Source organism: Lynx canadensis, chromosome B3 (assembly GCF_007474595.2).
Source record: "Lynx canadensis isolate LIC74 chromosome B3, mLynCan4.pri.v2, whole genome shotgun sequence".
In the NCBI taxonomy this organism is placed as follows: Eukaryota; Metazoa; Chordata; class Mammalia; order Carnivora; family Felidae; genus Lynx; species Lynx canadensis.
Window position 1 is genome coordinate 31,197,468 of NC_044308.2, and position 20,128 is coordinate 31,217,595.

A 20,128-nucleotide genomic window follows, 5' to 3' on the forward strand; every position below is an offset into this window, starting at 1 on the left:
AGAACCACCGGCAGCTCAGAGCCTCCCCCTCCCTCACTCTCCAGGGTCAGGAGACATTTGATGCAGGAGACACGTATGTTGCCTCCTACCAGGGGGACCCCACTTCCATCCAGTCAGGCTCGGCTTCTGCCCTCCTTGTGCTTGAACAACGTGGCAGCCAAGGTGGCTGGGACCCTCAGACCTTACCCTGTGGACTGGGTCCCAGCAGGACGGTGGGGGAGGGCGGGTGGCGACAGCTCCCCCACGGCAGACACAGGACACTCGCTCGTGCAGCTGACACAAAGCGGCGGCTACATCTCCCGGCCGTGCTCCCCACCCCCCTCCACTCCCAGGGCAAGCACAGCCCCGCTCACAGAGACAGGGGGATGGACAAGATGGCACGGGGACAGGGGGCCGGGCGGGACGGGCAGGCTCGGCGGAGGAAGCGCCGAGGCCGGGCAGCGGAGTCCTCATGGAGTGGTTTATTACGATTCCATCTCACAAGGCAGGTGGGTGGGCGGCAGCGGCACATGAACGAACTCCAAGCCCCTGACAGACGTCTGCCTCGGGCGCATGCAAACAGTGCAACATGGTCAAGCGCAAACACGGGCGACCGAGGCGACACGGGACACGGCACACGGAATGGGGAACAAGGCTGGGGCGATGGGTCCCCAGAGAGGGGCCTGGTCTCCCCAACCCTCGTGGGCAGGACAGGAAAAATAAGATTCGTACTTCTTGTAAAATGCCCATTTGCTGGGTACTTTCTTTCTCCTTATCTTGAAAAATAATAAAAAATAAACACGCAGGAAAAAAATCTCAAAAAAGGAAAGGGATAAAACTCTAAGAAGGCGAGAGATGGGAGGCCAGGGGGAGCCTGACCGCGGTACGGGGGGCGTCTGCCTCACGCTCCTCAGCCCCCTCCCTTCTTGGCCCCTTCAGTGGGGCTCCTGAGCCCCACAGGTGGGTCCATGAGAAAAGGTGCCAGGCCCAGGCAGGGTCTCTGGGAGGCCAGAGGGGGCGCAGGCTGGGTCAGAGCCCGCTGGGCTCAGTTCAGGCTCGGGCCCGGCAAGTGGGGGCACCGGGTCCACAATCTATCCAGGTTCAGTCCCCGCAGGCCCGAGACCTGGGCGGCGGCTGGCGGTCACAGGTGCAGCTCATGGGTTTTGATGTGCTCGAGCTGCTCCCGGAGCTGCAGGAAGGAGGGCCGCGTGGCGGCGTCCAGGTGCCAGCAGCTCTTCATGACCTCGTAGACCGCGGGCGGGCAGCCGTCCGGGGCGTCCATCTTGTAGCCCTTCTCCACCCGAGGGACGACGTCCTTCAGGGGCTGTGGGCGGGTGGGTGGTATAAGTCCACACGGGGCCTCACCCCCAAGAGGACCCCTACTCAGCTTCGGGGATCCCTTTCAGACCTGGGCCTCAGAGCCTGGCCCAGGAGGTCACCTGGAAGGTCCCAAGGGCAGGCCTGTGGCTTCTAGGCCTCAGAATGGGAGGCAGGGCCCGGAAAGGGCCCCCTCCCCTGCCACCCCCTCCCTTGTTCTAAGCCTCACCCTCAGCCCCAGCCATGCCCTGGCCCCAGCGCCCAACTCACAATTCTTGGGTAAGGCACTCGCCCAAAGGAGTAGATTTCCCAGAGAAGGATTCCGAAGCTCCACACGTCAGACTTCGTGGAGAATTTCTGCCACGTAGATGGGAGAAGCAGTGTCAGACCCTGGGAGGCTGTGGGGGGAAGGGGTGACCCAGGACTCCCGTCCACCGCTCCTCAGGCTCTGGGGAGAGGCCCGCTTCACCTTCTCTCTCAGGGCCTCTGGGGCTGTCCACTTGACTGGTAGCTTGCCCGTGTCCTGGGTGCTGGAGGCCTCCTTGGTGAGGCCAAAGTCGCTGACCTTGGCCACGTTGTCCTCAGACACCAGCACGTTGCGGGCAGCCAGATCCCGGTGCACGAAGTTGTTGCCCTCCAGGTATTCCATGGCCTCACAGACATCTCTGGGACAGACCCAGCCACATGTCCCCTCAGACAGGGCTCCCACGGCAGCACGGGGTCCGCCCCCCGCCCCCCCAAAGGGTGCTGCTTCACTCACAGTGAGAACTTGAGGAGACAGTCTCCGCCCAGCACCGACCGACCTCTCGACCTCAGATAGTCCACTAGGCTTCCCTGGGGCGGGACAGACAGACCAACCGGCCCCACAGGTCAGACTTGCCCTCCAGCCCTCTGGCATCGTGGGCTGGGGCTGAGTAAGCACTTGAGGGATATACAAGGGGAGGGAAGGAGCAAGGAGGGGTTGGGGTATCACTTCTGAATATCAGATTCTATAAGCTGGACACTGCACTCAGCAGTTTTCATGCATAAATCTCTAAGGTAAACTGTGTTACGATCTCCACTTCACAGATGAGGAAATTGAGGCTTGGAGAGGTGACACAACTTGTCCAAGGTCATAGGGAATAAATGATGAGTCAGGACAAAAGCTGAGCCCTGCCTGGTGACTTCAGAGCTCAGCTGTGGAGAGGGGCCTGGGGGAGCAGGGACCAGAGGACGTGGTGAGGGGTTTGGGGCAGTTGGAAAGCCCAAGTGTTCAGCTCCGGAGTGGGGATGGGATCTCGGGGCAGGTGCACACCTTGGCCATATACTCAGTGACGATGTAGAGCCCGCCCTTCTCTTCCACGATCACGCCCAGGAGCTGTACCAGGTTGCTATGCCGAAGTTGCCTAGGGCAGGATGGCGTGCTCAGAGCCTGCCAGTCAATCCTCCCCATCTCTTCCCCATCCCGGGGAGGTGACCTCCGCACCCACCCTCGGCCCCGACTCACGTCATGACCGAGGCTTCAGCCAGGAAGGCCTGGGCGGTGGCGTCGTTTTTAATGCACTTGACAGCAACTTTGTTCCCTCGGTAATCACCGAGCATCACATCTGGGGGAGGAAGGTTGGAGCTTGTCCCCCAGACTCTCCACGGGCCCTTGGCCCTCCCAGGGCTGCCACCCCCTCCCGCTCACCTCCAAACTCCCCCTTCCCAATGGTCTGGAGCAGCTTCAGGTCCTTCATGTTCAGTGCCCAGCCGCCTGGTGGGGGGAAGGGTGTCGGTGAGAGGTCAAGCCAGGGCAGGGCCCACGGCAGACACAGGCGGGACTACGTGTGTGGAGTGCCCTGGAGGTATCCAGAGCCTCTGGGATGGGGGCAGTGCCAGGGAGCCCGGGTGGGAGGAGGCAGGCAGGCCAGTGAGGACTGGGGGCAGGGATGGCACTCACTGCGGAAGAACTCATCCTGGGCTGCCACCGTGCCCTCCATGACTTTTGGCTTGATGAGACGAGTACAGAGTCCATCTGCGTCTGAGGTGTAGTGCTGTGGAGGGCAGGACAGGCACTCGAGGGCCAGCCCACCGAGCGCCAACAGCTCACATGCACTGCCCGGCTCTGACCACCAGAGGGCGGCGGAGGCCGATCCCACCCAGCCTGGAGCGGCTTTGCGCTGGGAGGGCTCCTCATTTCCCACAGGGGAAGGGACGAGGGCGGCCCAGACTCAGATCCCTGACCCATTTCCCATGCCACCTCACATCCAGGTGCTGGACGGATAGCGGGCTGCTGCTACCACTCCGGGCCTCACCAGCATCCCGAGGCAGAAGGTAAGCCCTGGCTCAGTCCATACATACACTAGCCTCTAGCCAGATGTGGCAAGGACCCTCCCAGCCACAGGCCAAGCCAGTCTAGCAGGGGGAAGGGAGCTGAGAGTGCACGCAGGAGACACTGGGAGACTTCTGGGGCTACCAGAAGCGAGCTGTGGCCTGAACAGGGCTAGCAGAGTGGGCCTTGGGAGTTGCAGGGACACGTGGGCACATCCATGTAGGTGTAGGAGCCTGGCAGACCCTAGCCATCAAGGTGTAGCTCATGAGGACATGCTTACATACACATACTTGGGCATGTAGTTCGGACTGCCTGGAAAGAGGCCGAGTTCTGGGATTAGACAGACTCAGATTCTAGTCCTGGCACCTCTAATTTATAACCATGTGACCCAAAGCAGGTCCCTTAACTGCTCTGACCCTTTGTTTCCCGGCCTGTGAAGTGGGGACAGTGCCACTCTCCCTGTGGTGGCATCGTAGCAGGTGCTTCATCAAGGCGTGAGGAAACACAGGCTCTCAGAGGCTGCATGTGCCGAGGCCACGTGGCCAGAAGCGGTGGTGCTGTGCCGGGTGCCCTGGCTCACCTCCACCAGCTGCATGAGATTCTCGAAGTACACCTCCTCGTCAATGCTCAGCTTGCTGGCGTGGTACATGATGCGGTAGTGCTCCACCTTGCCGTCACAGCTCACGCACAGCGTGTAGTCCCCGGGGTAGTTGGTGCTCTCCCGCACCAGGAACAGACCTGTCTCCGGTGGGCACAGCAGCCGCTCTGCCTGCTCCCGTGTGATCTTGCCATGGAACCAGCTGCGGGAGGCCAGGCCAGGGCTCGTGGTGGCTCAAGGGTACTGACCCCTGCCCCACACATCTGCCGGGCTCCACTTTCTGAAGGTCCCCGGCTCTGGCTGACACCGCACCACGGCCCCCACCGGCTCAGTCAGGTATCAGAGGCCCTTATGTCCTGCCTCCCACCCTTCTTCCTTCAGTCCTCCTCCTGGGCCTGCCCCCCGCCTTTGAGGTCCAGTACCCACACCCTTCCCCTCATCTTGAGAAGCCTTCACACATTTCCCCCCCGCCCCCACTCTTGCCTCTGTTTTTGTGAGTCTTCTAGGGGAACCAGGCCTTCTTGTCGTCTTTCCTCCCCAGACTGGGAGACCCCAACTGCTCCTCAGCAGTACTCACGGCATGAGGCTGAGCTTGGTGCCTGCCTTCACACCCTCCCGCTTCTGGACGTAGTTGGCTGGGATGATGCCCTCACGGCCCACCTTGTTCTTGGCTTTGTACCAGTTTGGGTCCTGGGGAGATGGGAGCCCAGACACACTCTCAGGCCCACCGTACCCTGCAGGGGAGCCCGGACCCAGCAGGAATACCCGGAGGTGGGAGGGGGTAGGTGTGGGCACGTGAGGTCCCTCATTACCTTGGTGACGGCCACAATGGTGAGCACGTCTCCTTTGCAGAAGGGAAGGTCCTGCTCGGCAGTGCCGTGGAAGTTGTACTTGGCAATACATTCTGTACCGGACGGCCAGGCGGCCTGCGGGGCAGGGGGCAGGTGGGCGGGTGGATGCAGCCCGGGGCCCACCTCCACCCACTTGCCCACCCACTCTTGAAGTCACAGCCTCCTGGTTGGCCTCTGTGAGCCTGAGTGAGGTGCTCCTCCCCATGAGAACTCGGGGGGCCTTCCAGCTGAGATTCCCCCATCTCTCCCAGATCTGTATTCCCATCTTCAGGGTCCTGGGTCTAACAGCGCACCCTAGAATCTTCCCTTGTTGAAAGCCAGGGTTGGGAAAAGGGGAGCAGGTCTATGTGAGCCCTCATTCTCTCTCTTCTTCTCAGCACCCCCTCAACTGCCCTAGACCCCTGCCCCCATGGTACCTGTATTGCTGACATCTTCTCAGAAGATCTGGCGTCCCCGTGTCACAGGAAGGCCAACCTGTCACTTGGTACCATGAGAGCTGCAGGGAGAAAGGGAAGATTGGGGAGGGGTGTGAGGAGCCGGTCTCCCCGACTCACGGAGCTCCCACTCCTTCCCTGCAGCAATGTGAACAGGTACCAAAGGCCCCCAGAGCCGGAAGCTGGGCCAGGGCCATCCTCTCCAGTCTCAGCAGGCTGAGCGCACTGGATAGGGAGGAAGCAGGAGCACAAAGGCAGAGGATCCTCAGGGACAGAGGGGTCACCGACCCTAAGCCCACAGGGGCCTCACAGCCCAACTGAATGGCCAACACAGGCAAAGGAAGCTCAGAGGTGAGCAGCACCAGTGCCACCCACCCCACGAGCCCCAGGCCCGGATGTGACTTATGTGGTCTGTGGGGGAAGGGAGCCCAGGGCAGCTGTGTGAACCTGGGGAAGGTGCAGTGCAACCTGGGAAAGTCACTTGTTCTCTGTGGGCCTCATAGTTCCTCTGCCTATAAAAACGTGCCCGGGCAGTACGTCTACAGCCAAATGTACATCCCAGTCGCCCCACATCTAGGTGCACCCACAAGAGAAAACAGGGCTGGTGTCCTCTGAGATGGGCACGAGAGCGCTCACGCAGGATGACTGTAACCAACCTCACGCTGGGAACTGCCCAGATGCCCATCAAGAGTCAGATGGGTAAACTGTGGCACGGTCACGAGTGGGGCGCCGCATAGCAGTGGACGTGGATGTTCAAGAGCACAAGGACAAACTCCCGAGTAGTAGTAACCGAGACACCAGACTGAAGAGGACAGACCGTGTGACCCCGTTCACAATGCATATGCCACATCCACGGTGCACCATGGCGAGTGCCCTCGGGAGGGGGCGGCGTGACTGGGAGTGGGGGAGGGGGGTTCGCTCTGTGGCACCTTTATGATTGGTGCACTTTTTGGTGTGTAGGTTTACTTCAATACAGTCAAGCCCCTCCAAAAAAGCTACCCCAGCCAATGCATACCCCAAGGGCAGTAAGCCAATCCGTCCCGCACATACTTTGCGCCCCCTGCTCCAAGCTCCCTGGACTGCTGGCATTTTCCCAAAGCCCAGAGCCCTTGTGTACCTGTCTCAGGAAGTAGACAGGCTAGGGCTCCTGTTCTCTTTTTACAGATGGGGAAACTGAGGCAACTGAGGTGTAGACAGGGCCAGTGACTTCTCCGTGTGTACAGTGTGTTAGAAGAAGAACTCCATGAGCCCTGTTCCCAGGCTCATTTGACAGGATGGACCAGGTCTAGGGCCGGCTGTAATACCACCTTCCCCAGGCCAGGCAGTGGGAAGAGACGCCAGCATGCACACATCTTAGAGGGGTTGGGGTGTGAGGCAAGGCCTGCGGGGTGTAGGCGGGTTTCTTGGAGCCCCAGAGCCGAGCCCTAAAGAGTGGAGGGCTTAGACGGCAAGAAGGCTGGCCGGAGAAGGCGCCCCTCCTTGGTGTGACAGCTGAGCAAGGGTGTCCAGGCAGACAGGGACAGCCGTGAGGAACTGGCCTGGCTGCAAGCTCGTGGGGAGGGAGGGTGGGAAGCAGACCCTGACCATCTGAGCACCCTACCAGTCTGCTGTCAGGGGACGGTTTGGAGGTGGGCCTGCCTGGCATAAACCCTGCAGGGTGGCAGGAGCTTCAAATGACAATGTGAGGAACCGGGGTTTGCTTCTGGGGACCTCAGCCAAGAAGCGCGCGGCTGAGGAGAGCAGAAGCCAGGGAGTGCCACCACCACTCCCAGGCCTCACTCCTGCTTCAAGTCAGGCAGACCTGGCTCTGTGGAGTGTGCAACTCAGAAGAATGACTCAACCCTTCTGAGCCTCAGATCCCTCGCCCTGAAAGGCCGGCCTCCCCTGCAAGCAGGCTGTGGAGGGAGAGAAGGAGAGCCCTGGACTGGGAGGGTCTGGCACAGGGCTTGCCATAAACCCCCTCCCTCTCCTCCAGACAAAACGGCTTCCCTTCCTCCCAGGGTACACAGTGCTTCTTATCCCCGGACGCCAGCCCGTCAACCTCTGCTGTCAGCACAGGGAGACGGGAGCCCACCAAGGCTGAGCCTAGACACCTCCCCCCACCATCAAACACGTTCAGGTGACTGGGCTGGGGTCAGGAACCACCCGCTGGGCTCCACAAGCGGTGGTGAGCTGTGAGCTTGTCTTACCCCCGTTCTATAAAAGCGGAAACTGAGGCTCACAAGGTTGAACACCTTGTGTGAAGTCACACGGCTACAGGCGACAGGGTTCCACTGGGGTTGGCTGGGTCCTCGACCTTCAGGATTTCTGAACACGGGCTCTGCTAGCTTTCCACATTCCCATGCCTCCTCTCCCCACCCCACCCCCCCCTCCAAACTCGCCACCACTACGCCACCACAGAGGGTGTGGAGACTGTGGCACCGTTAGTCACCCTCCCTGCTGTCAGTTTGCAAACACTCCCTTCCCGGCCTGCAGCTGCTGCTGCCGCCTCCCCACTGACTTGATGATAATAATAAAAATAATAACAGGCCCTGTTTTCTGAGCACTTATTCTGTGCCAGGCCCTGCCCTTGGCACGTAATGGCTCATCAAATCCTCTAACAACTGACGCTATTCTTACCCTCATCTTACCTATGAGGACCCTGAGCGAGGTCAAGAGGCAAAGTGGCCTTGCCTGAGGTTTATACCTCCAGTAAGCATCCTGCTCTGCTCAGGTGTCAGATGCCTGAGCCCCTGCACCATGCCCTGGGAGCACCATGTCCCGGGGCCACATTGGCCTAGAAAAAGGACAATGCAGGGCAGAAGAGAAGCAAGCGGTGCCCAGAGTGGGGACGAGCCCACCTAGAGTGGTTGGGGGCGGGGCTTCCTTGAGGGGCTGGGCTATGACAACCACAGATCGGGAAAGCAGGGGGAGGAACTGACTCCTCTCCCCTTTTCTACTGGCAATGACTTTGGGACCAGTTTTTCCATCCCTGCACTGGGGTAGTGATAACCCTGCAACACCTGGGGCTGCTCTGAGGACTGGAGCTGCCGGGAGCCCACTGCAAGCCGTGGGCTCTCTCTGACAGCTCCTCTCTGGTGAAGTCACAAGCCCAGGGTGGCTCAGTAATCTCCCTCCTTAAGGCCCCGAGGGTCCAGGGGCCATCCTTCTCCAGGTTAGAGACTAAGAGCCAGAAGGGCTGGAGGAACCATAAGGAATCTAGGCTTCTAGTCTGGCCTGGGCCGGGCACACAGGGGTCCTTTCTGGGTTATGTGAACCTGCTTTCAAGCTACTTTGTGGAGTCAGAGGCTCTGAGTCCTGGTCCTGGCTCTGCCACCAATTTGCTGTGTGTGTGACCTTGGGGGAGTCACCTGGCTTTTCTGGGACTTGCTGGCTCTCCAGCACCTCCGCCAGACCTGTGTCCCACCTGCTGTTTCCACCTCCCTGCCTATTGCTCCCTCTCTACTCTTTCTCTCTTCTTTGCCCAAGGACCTCCTCTCAACCTCCGGGATGCAGTTGAGGAATCGCTTCTGTTTCACATGTGCCTAAAAATCCCTGTGGAACCGTTTGTGGTAGCAAGAGACTGGGAGACAACCTTTCATGTTCATCAGTAAGGGATCAAGTAATAAATGGCCCGATATCCCTAAAACGTAACGAAAATTCCAGCGGTGACAGGGCCCAAACAGAGTTTCAGGTGCTGACACAGAGCACCCCCCAGTTCAAGTCGCCGAAGGAAAAGCTGCTGGGGGGAGCGAGACAGTGACACGGCTTCCAAAGACCACTCCGCAGATTAATCGAAAGGAAAAGCACCTGCACAACAGGTAGGTCTGACAGACACCTTGTTAACCATGCGATCGAATTAATAAGCATCACCCACAGTGAGAGGAACAACACAGAGTGGAGCGCCCCCTGCTACGACGAACGGAGGAGGGCACAGGGTCCCTGGGCGGTATTCTGGCAGAGCCGGCTAACACGACTCACATCAGGAAGGTGCAGTCAGGCACAGCCCCAGCAACTGGCTAGGACTCTTGAAGTAAATGTCGCAAAAGACAAAACAAACAAACAGAGGCTGGGGAATGTTCTAGATTAAACAGAACACTAAAGAAATGGGACAAAACAACAAAATGGTATTCATGTGAGGTGAAGGAGGTGTTAACTAACCTTACTGTGGTTAACTGGTTAGCAATACAGGTACACCAAATCACCACACTGCACACCTTAAACTTATGCAACATCTTAAGTCAGTTACACCTCAGTAAAGCTGGAAAAAAAGGAGAAAGGAACATGACAACAAGATTCAATGAATGATCCTGAACTGGATTCTGGCTCAGAGGGAAAAAATAGTAGCTATAAAAATCATTTGAGGACAGTTAGGAAAATGGAAATGTTAGGTAATATTATGGAATTTTAATGTTAATTTTCTTAAGTGTGATCATGGTGCTGTGATTATGTAAGAGGTGCACGCTCAAGTACTTAGAAATGAAAGATGATGCTCACGCTAATGCTCAAACTGGCAAAAAACCACATATACTCACATGTGTAGGTATACAAAAGAGGTACCGAGCACAGCAAAATGTTAAGACTTGGTGAATCTGGGTAAAGGATACATGGGTATTCGTTATACTATTATTTCAGCCTTTTCTTTTATTATTATTGTGTTTTTGTTAAGTCTTCCCTACCCCCAACGTGGGGCTCGAACTCGCAATCCCGGGATCAAGGGTCGCGTGCTCTACTGACTGAGCTGGCCTGGGGCCCCTACTTCAGCTTTTTAGTAGGTTTGGAACACTCCACGTTTAAAGGCTGTGACAAAAGGCAAGGGGCAGGACACCCATCTTCCATGTTATGTTAAAAGTTGTGTTTTTTAAGGGGACACACAAGTCATTCTGTAACTCAGACATGCACAGATTATCTTTGAAAGAGAAAACGGGCAACAGCAGTTGCCTCTGGGGTAGGAAGGGGGGAGTCAAGTTTAAGGGAAAATTACTTTTACGGTGCATTTGCTATTTTGTCCTTCTTGATTTTTTTTTTTTTTAAACCACATGTATCTATTACTAACTTCCCCCTAAAAGGAAGATTGAAAATAACTCACTTTTTGAAAACCACCCCTGCCAGGAGCATTCCTTAGTTCCCCGGCTGTGCTGGCTGCTCCAGGCCTCTGCAGCCTCTCACACATCCCTGCGCTCCAGTGAGAAACTCACTGATCCTGGCCTGGGAGCTCTGCAGGGGGAAGGCCGGGAGCTGACTCATGTCCCCAGCAAGGGCTGAGCCCAGAGTGGCAGCTCAGTGAATGAGTGCTGAATGAATGAATGAACCAACAAAGGAAAGGAGGAAGCAAGGCCGGCTGCATCACACCGAGGTCCCATAACTGACGGGACTATATTTAACCCCAAAGGGACAGCAGCTGTCACCACACCCACAGAGGACTAGGGGACAGGGGGCTTGGAACTCTGTGAAGTCAGCGTTTCACTCTGACTTCCTGCCCCAAACCCTGCTCCCAGCAGTCCTTGTGCCGGGGTCCCGGGAACAGGCCGGGCATTATGCCCAAGCACTGAGGTCAGCGGCTGCAGCCTCAGGCAGGCCTTTCTTGGTCGCCCAGGCTGGTGGGGAGGGGAGAAGAAAGGAGAACTGGGAGCCCAGAAACTCCTCGGTTGCCCTTTCCCTGCCCTGGGGGCAGCTGTAGCCCTCACAGTCTATCATGTGTCCAAGGCCGGGGCAGGTCAAGGGGCTCCTTGCCCTGCCCCCCTCACCAAAACTCCACTGCCTAATGGGGCGTGGGAGCCTTCAGTAACTGTTTACACCCATCTAAAAATACCCACCGAAAAGGGAAGTGCACAAGGGACCCTGTGGCCCCCAGAGACTTCGGTCCTGCCACAGGACCCAGCTGGAGTGTCTGGGGGGGGCAGGGGTGGCCACCAGAGCAACAGGCATGTTCACTATGCCTTCTCATTCTTTGAGCCAGTGTTTCAAGAGCCTCCCTGTGCAATCAGCCCCTTGCTTGGTGGGCCAGGATGGACAGGAGGAGGAAAGGGCCCATGAGACGCCAGGGGGCTCTGAGAACTCCACTCATCTGTCTCTCTTCTGTGCCCGGCCCAGGGCCACCACCAAAATGCAGTCCTGCTTCTGTCCTCTTGGCTACCAGACGATCACGGCCAGGTATGCTCAGTGACCCAACAGACAGGAGAGACAGGGGCAACCCGGGAAGGCTTCCAGAAAGAAGGGGAGGGGAAGTGGGAGGATTTCAGTGAAAGCAATTGGGAGGGGGGTGTGCTAGACCAGACCAGAATTAAGCTTCCAAAACTGGGATACGGAGGGAGTTAATTAAGGCAGAAAAAGGCTCAGGGTGGGGGTCCACATAGGCTCTGAACCAGCCCGGAAGTTCTGATCGGTCACAGGACAGATAATAAGTAAAACTGAATTTCCGATGTGGGCACGCCCCTCTGAAAGAGCAGTGCACCTGAGGAGGGTGGGGCACCGCCAGCAGTCAGGCTGGTTTGGCAGCAGTAAAATCAGCCCCACCTCTAGTTCTGCAAAGGACACTTGGGCTGAAGGCACTGTGATGCTCTCCCCCTCCCACCCCCTGCCACACACCAGGCTGTGGGGCTGGAGGGCTCCCACTGACCCAGGCAGGCAGTCCAGAGCGCTCAGCATACCCACTGCACGTCTCAGGGTCAGGCACTGCAGAATTGGGCACAAGACCCTTGGAGATGCCTAAACCTCCTGGGGGTCAGGAAAGGGCTGAAAGGATGGCCCCACTTCGACTCCAGAGTGTGCTGCCTGACCCTCCCTCTGCCAGCCACGGGCCTCCCTCAGCCTTCAGCACCCCTGCCCCAAGGGTAGGGGTGAGTTTAACGGCTGACAAATGTTTAAAACTAAATTACAGCAACTCACTGGCTTTTTCCTGCCTCTAGTGGCTTGTGGGACCGGAAATCCCATCTAGTGGTTTGGGAGAGGTGGGGGCTGGAGTCACAGAAGGCTAATGGGGAGCCTCCTCCCCCAGGCACCACTGCGGCCTGAGGCTGACACTCCTGGCCCAGAAAGGTTTCTAATTACCGCTCAGGAGCCTAATTACCTACATGCACTGGGCAGCAGGGACTTGGGGCTTCCCCAGGGCCCTAACACAGGCCTCTGTTCTCCTGCCCCCAGCACAGGCTATAGCCTTGGCGTGTCCATTTGCCTACATTTACGTATAGCCTCTCAGCACTGACCTCCAACAGACACTTAACAATGATGAGTGTTAGGGGCCCCTGGGTGGCTCAGTCGGTTAAGCGTCCGACTTTGGCTCAGGTCATGATCTCACGGTTCGTGGGTTTGAGTCCTGCGTTGGGCTCTGTGCTGACAGCTCAGAGCCTGAAGCCTGCTTCAGATTCTGTGTATCCCTCTCTCTCTGCCCCTCCCCAACTAGCACTCTGTCTCTGACTCCCCCCTCCCCCCAAAATAAATAAAAACGATAAAAAAAAATGATGAGTGTTGGCCCCTACCTTGAAGCCTCCTATACACATTACAGGCCAGAGGCCCATGAACTAACAACTTTGGCCCCCAGATTCTTGGTCTCTCCATCTCAGAACTGGGACCCACAGAACACAGAACTCAGAAGGTAAAGCTATGGGGGCCCAACGCGAAGGACTTCCAGTCTTGCTACCCACCTGAGGGAGGAACCTCCTCCCCTAGCAGGATGGGCTGTAAAAATGAAAGTATGGGATGAGAGCCCACTGACCCAACCCTATGTTACTTACTTAATCCTCAAAAACCCCCGTGAAGTTTTACTGTTGATCTCTGATAGAGGAGGAACCAGGCTGACAGGACACCCACCTTTCAAGGGGTAGAGCAGGGATTTGAACTAAGATCTGTCTGAACTTGGTCAAGAGAGAAACCTCCAGCCTTTCCTTGGGTAGGACGGATGACACTCGGAAAAAGGGCAGCTAGGTGAGAGCGGGCGGCTGAAGGCAGGTCTGCCTAGAGCTTGGCCCTCCTGCTCTGGGAAGCAGAAGTTACATGGGTGCCCAATCCTTGCTCGTCTGCCATACCCTGCATCGCACAGAGAGGCCAACAGTCTGTCCATAGCCACAAAGCAACTAGAGAAGCCAACAACTCTAGGGAAGGCAGAAGCTCCAAGCGAGGAACTCAAACACTTCTTGATTTTCATGGCCTTTCCCTTCTAGGAAGCCCTCCTGGCTGCTGCAGCCTACGCAGCTCCCCGGCTTCCGAGCTCCCACCAGCCCTGCCAGGAAGTGGAACCACAGGCCTCCCCTGACTCCTCTCTGCGTCTCTACTGGCCAGCAGGGGGGCTCTCAGGGTTTTCTTCATTCTGCCCTCCAGTCTCCCTGCAGCGTGGACAGCACAGGATGACAGCATAGGATGACGGGGCCTGGGTAAAGACCAGGTGTGGGGCTGGACAGGGCCGAGAAGCAACAGCCAGGGTGGGCAGGCGTCAGATGACACCCAGGTTCTCACCCGCCCACAAGGCTTCCAACTGTGCAGAGAGCAGCACAGGCAGGGGGGCGCCTCTCTTCTGCTTGTTCCTGCAGCTCTGGGCCCAGATCACACGGAAGGGGCGGGTGTGGGGGGGAGCAGGGGGACGGAGGGAAGCTGCGGTTGGAGGCCCAGCCCCGCTGAGGCGTACACAGCTAGTGTGTGATGAGAAGCTCCTCTCATCACAGTACCTCAAAACCAGGAAGAGAAACTGAGCAGGCAGAAAGGGCAAGCTAGGCTGTGTGGGGCCCTCAGGTCCCTGGGGGGCTGCCAAGGGGTGTTCCGGGACAGTGGCTGGACAAAACATTTCCCCTTCTGGGCCTCAGTCTCCCCACAGGAAAAATGAGATTCTCTCCCTGGTCCTGCCAGCCTGCCTGATTGGTGCAGGCTGCATCATGCCGATAAGACAGACGCCCCCCGGTTGGTGGAGGACTCCTGATCCCCCAGTGGGCTCTGGCCTCTCCTGGGAAGCAGGGGCTTGGCCTCTGAAGCTAGCCTCGCCCTGCTCACTTCTCCCCTCAGCCACACAGGGAGCACACTAGCTCTTCCTTCACCAGCTCTTTATTTTTAGGTCTGAATTTGACTTTAATCATTACTTAGCGGATTCTATTTCCAGCCCTCGAATGAAGGGACCCACAGGAGAGGAGGAAGGGAGGCAGTGCTCCCTGCCTGGCATGGGGGGCAGCCTGTTCCTCCACCCATCCTGTCCCCAACCAAGGCAGGGGGGAATGAGAAACACCCAAAGGGTTTGCCCCAGCCAGGCCAGCATCTTGCAGGGGACCCCACCCTGTGACCTCATCCCAGCCCAAACTGTGGGACAGGAGGGCAGTTGTAATGCCCACTTCCCCTGAGCCAAGACAGGGGAGGGAGACATTCCACAGGCAAAAGTCTAGTGGCTAGAATCTGAGGTCATGTGCCTGGGGATCTCTGTATTGAATGGCTCACCTGGGGGAGGGCCTCCCGTGAGTATCGGGCTGCCTTAGGGTCATCTGGGGCTATGGTCTCTTAGGCCCAGGAGTGCCAGGTTGAGACTGATTTCCTCCTACTGCCCATGGGGTGGCCCCAGGAGGGTATTCCCAGTTACTCTGGTCTCCACAGAAGCAGAACAAGGGGAAGCAGGGGGTGTGCTCAGGTCAGACCCGGAACACCTGCCGAAGAGGAGGCCGCTAATGCACGAAACTTTCCCAGTGATTTGTGGACCATCCATGTTCCCTTCCAACTCCCATCTGGGAGACTGGAATCCCTGCCCTACCCCCACCTCCAGTTTTCTTCCCTTCCCCCCACCACTGGGAAAGGGTAGGGAGACGAGGCTGGCATGCTGTCCCTGGGTTGGGGCTCAGGATGCCTGGGCTCCTTGCCCAAATTTTGGTTTTCCCAGGGAAAGTAGGCCTCTGTCTCCACTGGGGGGAATTCAGGGGTGGCCTAGGAAGCAGCCGAAACCAGGGGCAGGCAGCGGCCGGTTTCTCAGAGGATAGACCTTGTCCGGTCAGCTCTGGTGCTGGCAAAGGGGGATGGGGAGGGTCAGGCCCCAGAAACCAACCAGCAGCCCATCTTCCCAGGGTCAGGTCCATGCCCAACCATAGCCCAGTACCTCAGGAACAGAGAGTTTCAGAAGGGTTCCATGGGCAAAGCCTCGCCCTGCTGGGTGGACCCACCAGCCAACTCTGGCCCAGGTGTCATCCCCACACGTTAAGGCAGCCTGCACTTGGGTCCCCTGTGAACGCTAACCTCCCCTTACAAAGTGCTTATTGGGGGCCCGGGGCTGCACCAGGTACGTTCTAAGTACTTCGGTTAGTTCATGCACACTCTCCTCAGATTCCCGTCTGGCCCAGGTAAAGCCATCCTTTTGTGTACATAAAAGAACCCCATCTCAGAGGGTGACCTGTCCAAGGCCCCTCCGTGCTGGCCTAAATCGCGCAACTGGGCGGGGAACATCGGATGGGTGCCAAGCTGCCCACTCTTTCCAATACCCCAGGCTGCTTTGGGGCCTGTAGTAACAACAGCTATACCAGCGACAGATGGGAACAACAATGCGCGCGCTTAGTACGAGGGTTTGGGCGACGCTGCTGCAGCAGAGCTACTTGGAATGCGGTGTAGCTTCTTAGAGGTGAAGTTACACAGACTGAGAAAATGCCCAGAAACACAGAATGAGCGAAAAAAGGTGTCATGGCGCGCATACTCAAATGACAACAGAGATGAAGTGGGGGGGGGGGGTGGAATCAGGAAGAGACAGGCAGGGAACTCTAAAATGCAAACGGTCACTGCTGGTGAAGAAATTGTGATTTCTGTTTTGTTTTCTAAGTCTTCCTATAGTGCTGCTTTGTTACTTTATGCATTAAGAAAGTAATCCGTATGTAGTTTTCCCATGAGATCAGACTTGGTTCCCTGGGACCCATGTGGCCCCCAGCTCTGGCCCTGATGTCTGGAACATCATCTACCGTGGGATGGCCTTTCTGATATGGAACAGCCCCTCAGGCACCTCAGGGTCTCTCCCTACCTTCTCTTTCCCAGACCGAACACCTCTTTCTTTGGGGACTATGTGTCAAGGCTTTCAAATGCCTCAAAAGGTAGGGCCCAGAACTGGACGCAGGCCGTTCTGCCCAATCAGGCCAGCTGGCAGCTTGTTTGGGTGGCTGGATCACACTGTGTATCCTGGGCCTCAGCCCCTGCCTGTACTCTGGGCTGCTCAATGGTAGCTCAACCTCTTGGGGCCTGGTGCCCTCGGCAGTGGCCCCGGAGACTGTCATCTGGTCCTTCCTTGCCCCTGACCCAACACAGAGAAAAGAGCAGCCACTTCTGAGAGGGAGGAAGGCACTAGGCTCACCAGATAAAAAACACATCTCTGCACATGTGCTAGCCTGAAGCCAGAACCCTTTTCTACAAAGGCCTTGGGACCCTGGAGCTGCACCCACACAGCTCACGGTTGGTATAAAGTGCCCAACAGTCAGGCCTCAGCCCCAGGCCCCCAGGCCCTCAGGCTGCAAAGGAAGTTAGGGCTGGGTGGGGGGCTGGGTGACGGGAGTCTCTCAGGCCCACCACATCTGGGTCCCTTCCACCAAGCATGTTGGGGCAACCGTTAAAAAACCCTACATCAAGAGCAGCGTCCTGAACAGGACGAAACCACCAGCGGCCCCAAGGGGGCCCAGACACAGCTCAGCATCCTCCAAGGAACCTCCTATCCCTCCAGGGAGCAAGAGGATCCTGCCACACTCCCAACCTTCCTCCTGCTGCCTTTGCCCTGTTCCTGCTGGGGCCCCTCCAAGAAAAGACACTGGGATCACCAAAGTGTGGGGGGCTCGAACAGGCCCCCTGGGTGTCCCCACTCTGACAATGCTCCTATGCCAAGGCTGTGGAAACAGGGCTCTCACCTTCCCCATCTGGATCCCATTCATGTTCTGAACTTGGCTGCTTCTGTGCCAGCTAGACCACATGTGTGGGAGGCTTGGGTCAGGACTGACTACCAGGTTGTTTCAACTTAGCGCCAGGGCCACACCAGACAAGGTGCCCCTCTCCCACCACATCCTGTCAGTGGGACCCAGCCTCAGGCACCAAGGGGAAATCCCATGGGCAGTGCTGATGCTGCCTGAGCCCAGACCCAGGCAGAGCTGGGGCCGGAAGCCCTCTGCAGGGAAGCACGTGTTCACCCCACAAAGTCCCTTGGGTCAGGCTGGGGGCCTGGGTCCTTGGTGGGTGAAGGTCCCTGCTTGGTTTCCCTCCATCCACAGGAGTCCAGCTCTGTAGAGCAGAGGACAGACAGCCCGGCCCTGCTAGAGGCCTAAGGTAGCAACTTCCCCCTTTGAGCTTCAGTACCCTGGTCCACAAAATGGGAGGGGAGGTGAACCCCCAGTTAAGCTCCAAGAATCTGGTGGCTGGACACGCCTCTTCCTGACACCTGGCCTGGGCCCTGAGAAGCCTGGGAGAATGAGTTGACTAGGCTGCCAGGAGGTGGGAGCATGGTCCTGATGCCCAGTGTCACGTCCACCCACACAGAGGCCCTGCCCAGTCTCCCCACCCAAGGGTCACAGGTCCCTTGGCTTAGGCCTTGTCTTCTGGGAGGCAGACAGGCTCAACCTCTGGCTGGCTCCAGGGAGGTGGCTGGGCCCTGGACTTCATAGAGCCAGCCGGCTCCTCTCAGTGGGGGGATGAGGGAAGGTGCAGGATAAGGCAGGCCAGGGAACCTGCAGGGAGGGCCCGGGCAGGGAATGGCAAAGTGCCCACTCTCCAGGGCCCTGGCCCATGCTGCCCCTCCTTCCAGGCTCCAGCCAGCCCCAACACGGCGGGGAAAGGAGGGGACAGACTCGGAGTGGCCTGAGACAAGTCTGTGGGGCTCACAGGGCAGTACCTCCCTGGTGAGCTCCCCTCCCAGTCGGGCTGACATCGACTCCCGGGAGAATTCGAACCCGGGAAGGAGGGGGTAAGGGAGGTGGGGGATGGGAGTGGACGTGACCGCAGCTGCAACGGAAGCAACAGAAGCGGGACGCGCGACCTCCACCCTCATCCCCTCGAGAAGCACTTGGACGCCCACCTCCTCCAGGCCCTCCAGGCACTCACCTCTCTCGGGGCACTGCGGTCCGGGCCACCTCGCTGCGGGCAGCATCAGCGGCCTGCGGGACGGTCCATGCGGCCAGGGGGGAGGGGAGGGGCGCAGGGGTCCCCGGGGGGTGCGGTACAAAGAGGTATTGGTGCGAAAAGAGGGGGAGGAGGGACGGCCAGACAGAGGCAGGGGGATGGCCGCGCGGCCCGGGTCGGGGAGGGAAGAAAGGCGGGGGAAGGGGGGCGGGAGGGAGTCGGGGGGAGGAAACAATGTAGCCGGCGCGGCCCCGGCAGAGTTCCGCTTCCGAACGCCGCCACCGAGGTTCGAGTTTGGAACGTCGCGCCGGCTGCCGGGGGGCTGCCCCGGACGCTGGATCGGGGGCCGCGGGGGCTCCCCGAGCTCCACGCCCCGGAGGCTCTGGCGGCCACAGGCTGGCTGGGGCGGGAGGGACGGCTGGCCGGGGGACGGCCCCGACGGCGGCGCGGCCGGGCAGTCGCCCCGCTCGGACCCCACCCCGGCAGGCCCCCCGGGCAGGGTGCGGGGTGGGGCGGGAGCGGGAGGACGGCGGCGGTGTCTGCGGCGGCGGCCAAGCTCCGTTTGCCCGGGGCTCCGCTGGGAGGAAGCTCGCAGGCCTGGCGAGAGGAAGCGCGGCCCGGATCCTCCGCCCGCGGCAGCGCGCCTGCGCGAGGGGGGCCTGCCCGGCGCGCGGCGGGGCGTGGGCCGGAGGAGCGGCGCCCCCTGCCGGGCGCCGGGGGCACTGCGGGGGGTGTGTCCGCGCCCACGCCCTGCCCCCACCTGCCGGCCAGCGCTGAAGTCTCCCCAAGGTCCCTCCCAGAGGGCTGACCCGGCCGCCGTGGAGCCTGCTCCGAGCTTTCTCTGGGCGCAGACTCCCCCGATGTAGCAGCAATTGAGGCCTGACCTGGGCCTGTCTCCTCGGATCTCTTTGTGGAGAGTGGGCCTCCTTCGCAGCAGTAAGCATTCATTCAAAAACATTTCCTGGCTCTGACAGCGTGACGGGCTCTGAAGTCTACGAGTTGGGCCACTTGGTTACTGTCAGGGAGTTCTCCGTGGGATAACTCACAGGCCAACACACAAGTGCAAAGAAACAACTGATAAACGTGGAGACATGGTGTACAAGGTCCACAGAAAGCAGAAAAGAGGAGAGGGCTAATGGGAAGACTTCATAGAACTGGGACCCCAGGCAGGAGAACTGCATGAACAAAGGCAGAGAATGGTGAGAGCCTTGACGGCTCTGGGAACTGAAAATAGCTCAGTATGGCTGCAAATTGCGGTGTGGCCTCAGGAGAGTGGTGGGAGACGGGGTCCCTGCAAGGTGCAGGGACGAGAGAGATCCAAAGAACTTTGTGGGACTTTCTTGCGCTTTGTTTTCAGCCTGGAGGCAATGAGGAAGTCGTCAGTAGCTTTGTGACCTTGGGAAAGCTATTTAAACTCTGTCCTATGGTTACCAAATGGGGAAAATAATAGCACCAATTTCTTAAGGTTCTGTGATGAGGAAATGAGTTAATTCATCTAAGGTGCTTAGTATGCAGCGGCTGGCACCTGATCAGCCCTCAGTTAAGTATCACTGTTACATATCATGGTTAATGAGGAGCAGGGAAGTGGTCTGCTCTCAGCTGCAGGAGCAGACCGTGTGTGTGTGTGTGTGTGTGTGTG

At 58.5% G+C, this 20,128-nt stretch overlaps 1 protein-coding gene across 1 annotated transcript; it reads right to left on the reverse strand.

Moving 5' to 3' along the window:
• Positions 1–446: 446 nt before the first annotated feature.
• CSK (C-terminal Src kinase) lies at positions 447–18,807 on the reverse strand. The gene is made up of 13 exons (XM_030317696.1): positions 18,472–18,807; positions 5,455–5,534; positions 5,000–5,113; positions 4,765–4,877; positions 4,170–4,389; positions 3,218–3,311; positions 2,966–3,031; positions 2,783–2,882; positions 2,591–2,681; positions 2,057–2,130; positions 1,766–1,961; positions 1,567–1,653; positions 447–1,303 (listed from the first exon to the last, which is right to left on the reverse strand). The coding sequence occupies exons 2-13, from the start codon at positions 5,467–5,469 to the stop codon at positions 1,121–1,123; spliced, it is 1,353 nt and encodes a 450-aa protein (XP_030173556.1). The 5' UTR covers positions 5,470–5,534; positions 18,472–18,807; the 3' UTR covers positions 447–1,120.
• Positions 18,808–20,128: the final 1,321 nt, after the last annotated feature.

Excerpts from the sequence above, each read along its gene's own strand:
- CSK (XM_030317696.1), bottom strand. Across the intron at positions 4,390-4,764 it reads ACCAAGCTCAGCCTCATGCC|CTGGTTCCATGGCAAGATCA; the intron begins GTGAGTACTGCT and ends GGCCTCCCGCAG. Across the intron at positions 3,032-3,217 it reads CCAGGATGAGTTCTTCCGCA|GCGGCTGGGCACTGAACATG; the intron begins GTGAGTGCCATC and ends TCCCCCCACCAG.